The sequence below is a fragment of the Acanthochromis polyacanthus genome, chromosome 3, assembly GCF_021347895.1.
Source record: "Acanthochromis polyacanthus isolate Apoly-LR-REF ecotype Palm Island chromosome 3, KAUST_Apoly_ChrSc, whole genome shotgun sequence".
Taxonomy (NCBI): Eukaryota; Metazoa; Chordata; class Actinopteri; family Pomacentridae; genus Acanthochromis; species Acanthochromis polyacanthus.
Window position 1 is genome coordinate 16,131,977 of NC_067115.1, and position 13,979 is coordinate 16,145,955.

Genomic DNA, 13,979 nt, shown 5'->3' on the forward strand with positions numbered 1-13,979 from the left:
TGCTATTAAGTGTAGCTTGATGATCAAAAATGGCAATTTATCCGTGTAAAATTAGATATGAACTCAATAAGTGTGCAAACGATAAGAGATTTCAGTATCTTCTGAATCACCTGCAAATACACATTTAAATGTTTACAGTATGTGAGCATGTTTCAGTCATAACATGAGCTCATTGTAATGCACTTGTCTTCACTCATTGTTTCTTCAGGTGACCCAGAGCTACTCCAAGAACCACGACAGTGTGGGTGTGATCTTTGCCAGTATTGTGAACTTCAGTGAGTTCTATGAAGAGAGCTACGAGGGGGGAAAAGAGTGCTACCGCGTCCTGAACGAGCTAATTGGAGACTTTGATGAGCTCCTTCGCAAACCTGAATTTAAAAGTGTGGAAAAAATCAAGACCATCGGGGCAACCTACATGGCAGCATCGGGGCTGAACGTCCGGCAGATGGCTGAGAATGACGATGACTCTCCGCACGCTCACCTGAGGGCGCTTTTCAACTTTGCCCTCGAGATGATGGGCGTCCTGGATGACTTCAACAAGAATATGCTCGGCTTTGGGTTCAAGCTCCGAATTGGATTTAACCACGGGCCCCTGACGGCCGGGGTGATCGGCACCACTAAGCTGCTCTATGACATCTGGGGAGACACAGTCAACATCGCCAGTCGCATGGACTCCACCGGTGTGGAGTGTCGGGTGCAGGTGAGCGAGGAGAGCCATGCTGTGCTCAACGGCATGGGGTTAGAGTTTGACTATAGAGGTACAGTGAATGTTAAGGGCAAGGGTCAAATGAGGACCTTCCTGTATCCCAGAAGTGGGGAAAGTATAAGCCAGGATCGAATGGAGCTGGCTGCTGCAGTCGGGCCCTCGTCTGTTGCCCAGACAGTGACTCTTCCTCCCTCTTCTTCCACTCCTAATCCCTCCTCCTCCTCACTTTCTCCACTCCCTCCTCAACCCCAGAATGCTGCAAGGCCTTCAGGAGCAGCGCCTGAGCCGGTCCCAGCGAAATCCTCAGAAGCGAAGGAGGAGGGCTATAGGGACGCTGCATACCTCCCCACAGACATTCACACCCTTCCCCTTTCTGAACTTGACCCACAACCCAGTGCTGCAAAAGTGCCCTCCGAGGTGCAGCCTGCTCCTCTCGCACTTCAAGAGGAAGAGGAAGAAGAGGACCCCTGCGAGTTAACAAAACTCAACGAAGAGTTTTACGCTCGTCTCTGATCCCTCCTCTCCCCTCCTCTTCTGTTCCCTGCTGCCTCCAGCTGCTGACTCTCCAGGACTGATTGCAAATGTGGGGCAGGATGTCCCCTCGTTTTCGTCAAGTGTCTTTAACGTGGAAGAGGGAGTTGGTCACTTAGGCGCAAATGGTGGCTATAAAACAGCCTCCAACATCTTTCATGGAAGTGTTGCCTCAGTGCTGGGGTGGGTTAGACCTGTGTTGAACACAGCAGTTTAGAATGGAGAAAAGGCTGAAAAAGGGACACGAGGGAAAAGAGGATTTGTTGTTGTTTTTGTTTATGTTTTTTTCCTTTTCATTTTGTTATAAAGTGCCTTCAGGACTAGAACAGTGAACAAACAAAGATGAATACTGAACAAGTTTTAACAATCTTAGACTACAGAACATGCTGTGGTTTCTTACTCCATGCTTTTACTTTGAATGCAAGTATTTCTTAAGAAAATTATTATTGTTGTGCCATATCAGTTGTTTTAACTTGATCAAAGTCTTGACCTTACTTAAGGGAAAATAATTTTAGATTTTATATAAGTGCCAGTGCAGCATGATGGGCTGAGCAGGAAAACTATGGGAAGAATGAGGGAATCACATGAAGCAGTGTTAATTTATGTATTCTGCTTTGACACGAGGGCTTTTAATACAGTATTCACATGTGCTCGAGTCTCTCTCTCAAAGGGGACACGCTACAAAGCAGGCTGCATAGATTTTACTAGGTGTAGCAGCTAAGTGCACATTTTAAGCAAAGGTCTTGCACAGTGTTTTCTTTTTTTTCGACCACTTGTATTTGGTAGTTATTACCGTTAAATAGTTTTTTTTTTAAACAGAGTTCTTAAAATCAAAAGCACAAATCAGATTAATCAGATAAGGGAATATAGATCTGGAAGAAAGGTGATTTTTTTTAAATGTGAGATCATCAGAAAAGCAGGAAGGCACTTTAAATGTACTTAAAGTGATACCAAAATCTGTCTTGTGAGTATGTAACTCTCACCCCTGTCGTCCTGAAAAATGGGTGTAAAAATGTTGAACTTTGATCCTAAATGGAACTCAGACAGAAACTTCTGTAACCAGTTTTGCAGCACTGCTGTCCTTCTGTACGCTCCATGGGTTCAGTCATATTTTACCGCTGTATAAGTAAGCACTCCTTTTCAGTGTCAGTATTTTTACATGATAAGATCTGCTCGTTATTGGTCACTCCTTTAGAGCTCCCTTGCTGGGGTTTCTGAAAAGCCAATGTGCTGCTTGCAGGATCAAACTACAACCTTGCTACACCTTCCTTTTCCTTGTGATATTTTATATTTTTGTTGTTGAGTAATGCAAAAAAAATTGAATGAACACACCAAAACCAAACATATACTAGTCTGACTGAATATTTTGCTACCTTGTAGTGGCAGTCCACAACTAAAATCCATAAATACATCATTTCATTTTTTAGAAGAGTGCTGTAGTTTCATAAAACAGGTGAATAGTGTAGTAGTTCTGAGACTTTTTAGGCCTTGTTTTCGTATAGCAGACAGTAGAGTACTAATTTGAGAAGCACAGAGGAAAAATAAAGTGACATCCAATAAATGTTTCTTGGTTGTACCTTAACCCCTAGATGAATACAATGCCAGTGAGTAAAAAGTGCTTTTATTGGGGATTTTTCCACATTGGATTTTTTGGACTCATGAGCATTGATGGCAGAAGAAAGTTTTTGCAGCTCTAAGAAAAAAAGCTTTGGATAAATAGGCAATATTTGCCTGACGGATAGATTAATTCCTGGTTTTGGTCTTTTCACTTGACACAAATTTAGAATATCACCAGACTCCTTTAAAGACAGTGGAGTGAGAGTATAATACTCAGATGATTTTGGGTGGAGTATGACTTTAAGTAGGACTGTGAGGGACAATCACTGTGTAGTTGATGGTAGACAATAGGATGGTCCACATGGTGTTTAGTTTCAATGTCAAATCACAGATCAGTCACGGTTTTTACACTACAAACCTCAAATTTTGTGACGATCCATGCGTTGCCTTAACTTGTCAGAATCAAAATCAGACATCAGTCAGTGCATCATTGTTAGATTTCTTCAACAGTTCAGTTGTGTCTGCCTTTTGCTGTGTGATTTGCCGTTTGAAGGGTTGGGAATTTTAACTTTGATCCTTTCTCAGCCTCGTCACTGAGGAGGCCCTCTACTGTATCATTATAATTGTGCCACTTTAATTGAGTGATCTGTAGGTGCAGTGCAGCCTAAACTAGCTGATTGTTTTGTGGTGCCTAAAAGTCTGACTGTATTTGTGACTATTTTGGTTTTCAAATTTTTTTATCATGTTTTGTCATAATGAGAATAGATTATGATTGTATGTTTGAGGAAATGATCCTCACTGTGCAGGTTTTGCTGCAAATCTCTTTGACAAATTCCATCAATTTTTATTTTTTTATTTTTTTGGCTCCTTTCGAGTTCTTTCATTCTGACATGAACTAGTAATCTGGAACAGTGTGGTAGTGTTCCCATTGAATTTCTAGCTCTTTACATCTCTTTGATCTTTATTCACTTCATACTTGTTCTTTTCTCTTGAAAGCACTTGTTTCTCTCTCGGACTTTGTGTGTATGTGTGTGAGGGAGGTGTAAAGTTTTACTTTGATGACACCAAAAACCTGCAAAAGCAAGTAATCTGGGCCGCTGTTTAGCTCTTATGTTGCTGCTGCAGCCTCATTTGTGGAGGAATTACATTTACATTGCATGAGTTGAAATGGAAAAATAGAAAAAGACCTGAAATTTGAAATCCTGCAAACATATCATCATCACATATTTTAGAAATTGGTTAACATTTGGCTTAAAGAATCTGTTTTTTGAGAAAATACAGCCAGACAGGAATGGATGCAGTGATGACACGAAAACGGAGGAATCATCTTTATGTAGCCGTCTCCATCTGTAGCAGTAAAAACATATTCGTTTACCTCTGCCACGGTGCACTCTGAAGATGCACAACCAGTGCCTTTTGAATTTGGAATGTTTAATTAGTGTGTGAGAGCTGTGATTATTTGTATTAGATGATATAACTGCAGTAGCATAAATATCCTGAAAATCCAAAGAGGTTTCTGCAGAAGCTGTCACTGTAGATAGTTGCGTGAGATCTGCTTTGTTGGCCAAAATCATTGCTTTTAAAGTATTTTCTCTTATTGCAATCATGTAGTGTACATTCTCACACTTGCCAAACCGAATGAAGCGCAGCGTACAAAGTTATGGAAACAGATGAGAATATCAGTTTTCATTTGTGAAGGAAAGTTGTTGCTTTTTTTTAATTCCGCCACATTTTCCAGGTTACCCTCCTGCCTTATGTTGTTAGGAAATTCTCTGTGATTTTGCAGGCCATAGCAGACAGACAGAAACTAGTGGATCTGAGGTGTAGGCAAAGACTCTGCAAGTTGATGGGCACACCACCTCTCCAGTAGCACACATCTGTACACACATATAAATAAAACGTGAACACTGCTGGCTATGTGATCTTTGATGGAGAAGGGGGAGAAATGTGTGTCCTTGTGATCGTGTTTGCATGTGAGCAATTTTCTTCTTTGCTGGACACATTTTTAGTTTGATTCCACACTGTGTTATCGTCTGTTTTTTTTTTTTTTCTTTCAGCATCATGATTTCTATGTTTATGTGGAGCATATATTCCTAACATGCAGGTGAAAAATCAAATCACTAAGCTTTTCTCTTTGAAGGTTGCTTGGATTTTGTCCATCTGACAGTGAATTGGTAGATGGTGTGTGTTTGACATGATTTGTTTCAGTTTTGGCAGAGGCAGCGCACGTCTTTAGAAGGCAGCGCTCCAAATGGAAAAAATGCAGTTCAATGAGGATACGTTTATGGCATTCAGTGATTTTTCATTTTTGTTGTTTTGATTTTAAAGAAGTTTGATTTTGCTTTGTGATGGAAAAATAAGGGAGACACATAAAGGCACAGAGCGTCAGCACTTGCTAAAATCACCGTGGAGAAACAGCACTGCCTAATCACTCATTTAAATGGCGACAGCTCTGCGTCTTTTCATCGTAATTTGCAAAGAAATTCGACCCGTAGGTGTTTTTAATTACACTGGGACAAAACTTCGGCAGTGTTGTTTGATTTTAAAAATGTATTTGTTTTCATGTTCATGAATGAGATGTATTATGTATGTTTTGTGCACATTACCCATGTATCACTTATCAACACATGATCGTAATCTGTACACATTTGCACAAAGCACTCAGTGTTTGTACATATGCAGTTATTTTGTCACATATGATTTTTTTTAATACATGTGCATGTGTCAGAATTTGTCAGGAAAGAATGAAAAAGAGACACCTATTATCAGATTGATTTAATGTGTGTCTATTTGCGTGAGTTATATGATTTTATTCCTCTTTTTTTTTCAGTATGAGAGAAATAAATCTCCAAGCAGAAAACCGTTGAGTGTACTGTGAAGTGGAAAGTAAAGATGGGTTCATTTTAAACCATACACTGGCTGACAATCAGATTATGTAGCCATTTTGTTGTGTTTCCTTTTTCAGTTGCTAAAAACAAATCAGAAGGGCGGGCAACAACTCGCACACATCATGAGTCGGCCTGGTTCTATCAAGGTCCTTCTACATTATACTTCAGTAAATATTCAACATTATATATAATTGCAATTATTTGTTGTTGTTGGTTTTTGCATTTGTAGTAAGTGCTTTTATTATCAAACTAGGAGAATAGAATAGACTGTCTTATTGTCATGGCAAATTTGCTACAAAATTCATTAATCTCTTTGTGCATAATAAATAAATGCAAAGTGCACATTAATAAAAAAGTAAAGTAAAACGCCAGGGAACAAAAGAAAACCGAACTAGCTGCTTTACTTCTGATGCTGGATATATCAAGATTATTAAAAGAAAAATCCAGATACTGTGAAGATATGCTGAGGGATACCTATATGTAGGTTAACTACCTGTCTTTTTGATTTATAAAAACGGTATAATCTTTTGCTTTAAAAAACAGTAATAATCATACAAAGCTTATGGAATTGCACTTGTTGAACTGTACTAAATTAGGTCTATTTAATTCATCAAATAACATGCATTGACCGAATGTGCAAAATAGGTTTAACCGGACTGAATATTTTGGATTTTTTTTTAGTATCCCCTATAATTTTACTGTAACCAGCTTGTACAAGTGAGTTTATATATTAATAATTAAGCTTGCTTGCTGGTGCGTCTTTGGCGGAGCTGCAGCGCCCCCATCGGCCAGCAGCGACGGTGTTTTCACGTAGGGCGTGATTGCGCGGCCCCTCCCCCTCCACAGCCGATCTAGAAAAGAAAAAAAAAACTTTTTTGTATCGAAGGAATCAACAGCCGCCATCTTGTCGTGGCTCGGAATTAGGATTTCGGTCCAACACTGGGTTTTACGTAGAAATCGAGCATCCTTACCGCGGTATGACAGCGTCCTTCTGCCGAAAACGAAATCTTAACGTCGCCTCGGAGACATTTTGTGCGAAAAAACGGGAATTGGATCGGTGGTCGTCGGGCAGAAAAGCTCTGTATATCTGATTTCCCCTTCAGAGTGCGGCGATTCAGCCCCTGTCGCCGTTCGGGAGCAGTATTGTTTACCGTGGGCAAGCGGAGACCAGGTCGTGACTTTCGAAGTGATTTGCAAAAATACGGCATTTTTATGCAATTGTGCATTTTTGTGGAGCTTCGCGCGATTTTTGCATGAAGAAATTTGACGTCACGCAAAATGGGTACTTTGAACATCTAGAAATTACGACTTATCTCCTGGAATGCATCAATCCACCTGATTTCACTGGATCGACACTTTGAAGCTCAATTTTTACATGGGGAATATTTCATTTCGGGTTATTTAACGATAATAATGTGGGTGTTGGGTGTTGGATTATCATGGGGTGAATGGCGGTGGCGAAGCGGGGCGCTATTGCATCTCTTTTGAAAGGCACCGACTCTTACAGCAAGGAGTAGCTAACGCTAACTGTTAACTTAGCTAGTAGCAGGCAATTAGCTAGCTATTAGCCAGTTAGCTAACGTTAGCAGGCTGCCAGCTTGCTAATGTGCTAACCGGGAAGGTTTGGGTCGATAGAACGACTTCTCTGTCATAAGCTAACCATAATAATCAACTTAACAAGCAGCCAGACAAGACAACAACTATGGCTGAAAACCTGCTGGACATCGGACCTCCCAACTCCAAGCGGCCGAAGCTGAATTCACCTGCCCTGTCAGCGTCTGATGGACAAGGTAAAGGCCTCAATACTACCTCCACATGTAAACACCAATATCAATAACATTTACACTTCACATTCCCGTGCAATTAGCTTTTAAGTCCACTGGCCACCCATGCAGCACAGTCTGAAGTTATCAGCTCAGTGTGGTGTGCAGAACTCTATATTGGTGGTAGTTGCTGTGGTTTTACTGCAGTGTTGTGGTTTGGCTCTGTGGTGAGTTTAAGCTCCGGACACGCAAATGCCGGTTTATTAGGCACTCAGGCCTTGCGGTAATGTGGTCTAGTACAGCTCCGCAACAGCTCAAAGAGATATAACATAGTGCAGTTTAACAGCAACCTGTAGCCTCTAAAATGACCCACATAGTCCAAGCTGGGCTTCTCTAAAGTCTGAGGAAAACTCAACATTATTGCATCAGTAAAAGTTACACTTGGTGCACGTCTGCTGCTTTGTACTGACCTAATTTTGATAGCTATACCTCCTTTGCTGTCGAATGTGCATGTTCTAGCAAAGGACATGCTTTACCTGTGCACGTTTTTACAAGTTTACTGCCATATGTTGAAACATTTTATGTTCATTCGTGAGATCATATATAAAATAGACTGCACTGTCCTTTTTGCTAGTTTGTTCCATTTGCAATATTGGTACACATTGGTATCTCGTAGGCCCTGCTTGCCTTGTATAATCAAATAATGATAATTTTCAAATTTACACCCATTCTCAAACAAGATGCCACTCCAGTTTATAGCATACCGTCCATCCGAAATCCAATGAAGCTAATGAAATTTTCACACCAGTCCCGCAGAAGCAGTTCCATTGATTTTAATAAAGGATTCCGTTTTATGTCTCATTTAGGTACTTGTAGATAGTTGATTGTGGCAGTTGCCAGTGAGTGACGATGACAAATGGTGTTTGATACTGATTCCCAGTTCAGCTACCAACTATAAAACCATAAATGAGCAGAGATAAAATCTCAGTCATCTCTTTTGCCACAGGATCTCTGTTAGGGACTGTGCTGTCTTGATTGTGCAGCTTTTTATTAAAAATTCAAAACATTTTTTCTCTTTTCAAGTTCTTTAAGATGGGGCAAGGTCCTGTGTCACATTTCTTTTTACAAACATGCACTTAGGAAATGAAATGTGTTGGAATGCAAGATAGATATCTGCATCTATTCTCTGTAATTGCTTGGTTGTCATCAGAAAATGCGTGTCTGTCTTATATGTTGATCACATGAGTTTTAGTTTGAAAGGAGAAATGTGAGGCACGGATCACTGCTTTTACCCCAGAATATAGTGAGATCTGAGTAGAAAACCAACTCCCATTTTGGAAACACAGTTTGTGAGTATGTATAGCTTGAAGATTTTTTTAAAAATGCGTAAACAAGCAAATACTGTACCTTTTGACATATATTGTCCAATTAACTAGAGTAAATGAACAGAGCGTATCAAATGCATGAAAAATAAGTTTTTTTTTTTTAAAATAAGTCATTAGTCATGTAGAAAACATTACAAATTTAATCCCCAGGGATGTATTCCTCTCAGACTGTTTGGTACAAAATGTTCAGCTTAGTATGAGACTTCTTCAGGGTTCTGTGCGTCCTGTGATCACACCAATTACTCTCATAAAAGACTATTTATGTCTAAATACTTGCGCTCCCAGAACAAATGTTCTGGAGTTCCATCTGGGATGTTTTGGCAGATCTCCGCTAGTTCTTGTATGTCAGCTGTAGAATGCTAGTAGGGTGAGCTGCTACAGCAGGGAATACACAGGACTGCTTTTAATAAATACGTACAATGTCTTAACCCACACCACACAATTTAACTGGCCTTCTCGCCTCTAAAGAGTCTGCTTCACACTGTGTGGGTCAGTCGGCCAGCCACCTCGTAGAGCTCACATTGAAGCGTGACACTCCTGGTCATTTTTTTTCCCATTCAAGTTTCAAACAAGATCAAATAAATGTAACATTATTTGCACAACTGAAAAGCTGAAATCGCACTGCTTGTTTTAATCATTAAATGTGTTGCAGTATAATGAACATTTATGAATATTGATATTTGCCTTTTTTGTTTTTCTCATTTATTATGTGCAGGCAGTTGAGTACCTTATTTGCAGTATAAAGCATGATGTGTGTGTGTGTGTGTGTGTGTGTGTGTGTGTGTGTGTGTGTGTGTGTGTGTGTGTGTGTGTGTGTGTGTGTGGTGTGTGTGTGTGTGTGTGTGTGTGTGTGTGTGTGTGTGTGTGTGTGTGTGTGTGTGTGTGTGTGTGTGTGTGTGTGTGTGTGTGTGTGTGTGTGTGTGTGTGTGTGTGTGTGTGTGTGTGTGTGTGTGTGTGTGTGTGTTATCTGACCAAAAATATAATTTTTGTTTTTGCTGCTTTGTCTTTGCTTTACTAAAAATGTACCAAATTCCAAAACTGCCACACTTTGACTTGTGTCGACCGCTGTACATTAGTTACTAGACAGCAAATGTGTGGCATCAGTCAGCGGACAATCTCCTGTAGGCTGCTCGGCTTGCTAGACACTATTTGCATACAATCATTTGAGTGGACTGCTGATATTTGCTGAAACAGCTGGATAAAACTGACATATGTCATATTTCTGTTGCTACTTGCATCTCCTTTTCCATCATTTGTGCCTGTTTTGTCTGTTTAATGGCACCAATTGTTTCTCTCAAGGTTCTTAGCTTTCACATTTTTACAAGCTGCATTTTGATAAATATCTATTGACATTAATATCACAGATTTAGCAAAGCCAAACACCTCTGCACCAATGTGGGCACATTTGGAATTAAGCTAAATGAAAAACTAGAGCCCAATAACTTGGAAGTGTTTTTTTTTTTTTTTTGACTAATTAATTAATTAATTTTAATTAAATACATTTTGTGGATTTGCAGCAAAGATTAATTAAAAGTAAACAAATCTTAAATTAATAGAACCATAAAATGAACAAGAAAAGGAGGGGGGTATTCGGATACCAAAATTAATATCCGGATGCCGCCGTAGCGAACGGATATTCGGATATTCGGGTCCAGCCCTACTTTCTATATTTGTTTGAAGTATGTATGGTACCTACCTCTGGTGCTACAAAAGAACAATCACTATCATGTTTTGAATTAAATTTTGCAGGTCACTTGTTACAGAAGAATTGATTCTCACACTTTGTATTATCAGATCCATGTAGGCTGAGTTTAGAATCATCTGAATAGAAAAGACCTTTCAGAGCTACCACCTTTCTGCTCATTTTCTTATACAGATTTAATCTGAACTGTTTCATTCTTTGAGCAAATGCTTTAATAAAGTCATTCCAAGTCTTCAAAATAAAAGGTTAGAAATAGCAGGGCTCCAGACTAACTCTTCCACTGGTAGCTCTGGTGCTTCCAACTTGTTTGGTTGGTTTCACCAGCAAATGACTTGGTCACCCTCTGTATTTTGGTTCAGCATTGCCACAGCTATTAGTCCACCATGCATGCTGATGAACAGCTGTTTTTGCATAACCTAGTTATTTTGCTTTGACTTTCAGTCATACAAGACTTCATATTTGTGAAACACTTTAATCTGAAAATATACTTTTTTTGTCACTTTTTTAAATTCTTTTGATGTCAGTCATAAACTGGGAAGGCTGAACACCAAACATCTGCCTATCAGAAAATACAAAATTTTACCAATGTTCCCTAAACACCTCACACGCTGGCTGTGGTCGATGCTGCCAGGCAGTTGCAGTGTATCAGCTCTCACAGGTGTGCGACCAGAAGTTAGTTGGAAAACTGTGAAAACCGCTTTATACAGGTTTACCAAAGTTGAAACTGTGTGAGTTTTGTATGAGCGGACCGCATTTTAAATGTCAACACAGCAGTCGATCACGTTTATAGTCAAAATTGTGACTGCTGTCAAGATTTGACCCATTGACACTGACCACGGGGGCTACTTTTTCTTCATAACTGACCCAGGTGAGATCTGCCATCCGGTACCTGAACACCTTTATCATCTTGTGTGTCGAACGTCTTCCTTTCTTCCAGTCTCCTCCTCTGTCCTCACTGGGTTTTTAACACAATCGGATGTAGATCATTTTGTCGTTAAATCACGCTAACAGTGGAATTGACTGTTTACACGTCAGGCATGGAGAAACTGAGACGATGTGGAAGAAATATTTTCCCATATAATTACAAGAAAAATTCTTGAAAATTTTCATAAAATTCCAGGAAAATTGTGGTAAAATTTCAAGAAAATTCCTATAAAATTCAAGGAAGTTTAGGAGAATGTCCACAAAATCCCAGTAAAATTCACATGGAATTCTTGAAAAATTCAAGGAAAATTACATGAGAAATCCATGAAAATTCCCAGAAATACAATTTCATTTTATAAATAAATGCATTTTGTTTTACCAAAGCATAATGTGTGTAACTCTGAGGTATACCAGACATGAATTTTGTTTTTCCTCATTAATTGCATTACATGTATTCTGTGACATTTACCGTTATCAGTGCGTATTAAAAAGTTGTGATTCAGTTTAGCATATTTTGTCATACAGCTGCATGTATGTCCAGGGAAATAGTTCTCCTAATATGTGTGCATCATTGAGTTTTCTCATGTCTAGCCAGCAAGAGGAATGAGCTGGACAACCTTAAAACAAAACACGACAACCACAGCCTCAATAACTATAAATTACAGTGTGCATGACAGAGGCGCCACATGTCTGCAGTAAATCAGTATCGGTCATTAGACCTGCCCCGCCCCCTCTTCATAGTTCTGACCAGGTACAGTTGGGACTTAACAGACCCCATGGGACAGCACTGGGCCACACCATAATCGGCTGTAAATACGACAGATCTTTATCTGTCGTATTTACAGCTCTTTATTTGTCTTTTGCTCATTGATGACTGTCATGCTTGGAGCTTTGTGACCCATCTGCCCTGACTTTTGGCCTTTTCCTTTCACAGTAGAGAGTCTGATTTGAGTTGCACATCTGGTATTGGGTTGTAATGTTAGGGGTTCAAAATTTGCATTTGCTTGAGGAGAAAAAGTCTAAAAATCAAGTCACGACGGTAAAATAAGCTGTTGCCGTTTCCGTGTGTACCCATGAGCTGTGCCACTGAAATACACATAATAATGGCATCAGCAGCTGCTGACGAACTTAGTCCAATAAAAAGTATGGTATCATTCAGTTCTTCCAAATTCCACACTGAACAGACCACCATGCTGTGTTAAGTTTGCCGGCTGATCAGTTTAATATAGTTTTAATCAAGAAAGCTTTTTTTAATTTTTTTATTTTGCTCTTGTGTGGCAGAGCATAATGTCCATGCTTGCAGTGTCTGTCCTTGTAGTCAAGTTTTGTGTGCACTTGGGGAGGTTCTTTTTTTATTGTTGAAGCAGAGCAAACATGTGCCCCCTGTCTGTCTTTTGAGGCCATCTGTCACCCCCCTGCAGGGTCCCTCAACTCTCCTTGCTCCACAATCCACAAATATATCCAGTGGTTGTTCACATAGATTTCATTAGGATGTCTTGACATTTCAGTGGCTTATTTCATCGTGAGACAGTGACGGTTGTCAGTAGAAATGTGTTATATCCAGAGCTGCTGTACTTTTCAGTCATACTCTTTACATTTCTGACGTTCTTGACCGATAGATGTCTTTTATCAGGCATAGTCAGGGTGTGTTTGGATAGGTTGAGTCTCAGGATGGCTGTGTTTGTCTTCATGGTCACTAAAGCCCAAAGTGCGCTAAAACTAATGAATATTTCATACGTGCCTTGCAAAAGTCTTAGTTCTGCTTCATGTGTTAGTCATAGTCATGACAGTGGACCTCTCACCCCCACCCCAAAACACCCCAGTGTTCACTTACCACTGCATAAATGGCACTTTTAATACCTAGCAGGCAGACGGTAAGCTCATGACGCAGCCACTAATGGAGCCATTTACGCTTCTGCCTGAGGCCACCCGAACAACCATGAAAAAAAGAAGGGGGAGTAGCAGGACAAGGAAACATGCAAGGTGGTGTATTCCCACTCATATTTCCCCCAATTTTTTTTTTTTTGCTAGTTTACTATGGATCATGGGGTAATTGGTATTTTTTCTTAAATGCCACTGTTGTGTTGTATTACATGTATTAGGCTTTTTACACTGTTATTATTATTATTATTATTATTATTAATCTGCATTGGTGTCTGTGCTGATTCCTAATTAGCAGTGTTTGTGTGAAGAGGAGTGAGAATAAAGCTGAAAAAGTATGCTTTTGTATTCGATGACAACCTCTAAAAATCTGCATTTTCTTTGTGCAGAAATTTAAATGAAAGTTAGTTTTCTAAATACACATTCCACCCAAGTTCTTGTAATATATTAGAGTTGATGTGTTTGTTTCACATTTGATACTGATGTAGACTTTGAGTTATCAAGGAGCCCGATAACCTCTTTTTAGAACTGATGTGCTTTTGGTGTAATCTCCAACAGAAACCTTTATCAAGATACTTTTGTGTATTCATGTTTTACAAATGTTTTAGAGAAACCTTTTAATATTCGGTCTTTAGTGTTAAG

At 39.6% G+C, this 13,979-nt stretch overlaps 2 protein-coding genes across 2 annotated transcripts in view; both read left to right on the forward strand.

Moving 5' to 3' along the window:
• The window catches only part of adcy9 (adenylate cyclase 9), a 46,784-nt gene extending 41,077 nt beyond the window's left edge, over window positions 1–5,707 (forward strand). The window contains exon 11 of the mRNA XM_022189445.2: window positions 209–5,707. Coding sequence (XP_022045137.1) covers window positions 209–1,219 — 1,011 coding nt within the window. The 3' untranslated portion in view covers window positions 1,220–5,707. The remainder of the gene's footprint in view (window positions 1–208) is intronic.
• An 838-nt stretch (window positions 5,708–6,545) lies between these two features.
• Window positions 6,546–13,979, forward strand: part of crebbpa (CREB binding protein a) — a 46,234-nt gene continuing 38,800 nt past the window's right edge. Inside the window, 1 exon segment of the mRNA XM_051945703.1 lies at window positions 6,546–7,472. Coding sequence (XP_051801663.1) covers window positions 7,385–7,472 — 88 coding nt within the window. The 5' untranslated portion in view covers window positions 6,546–7,384.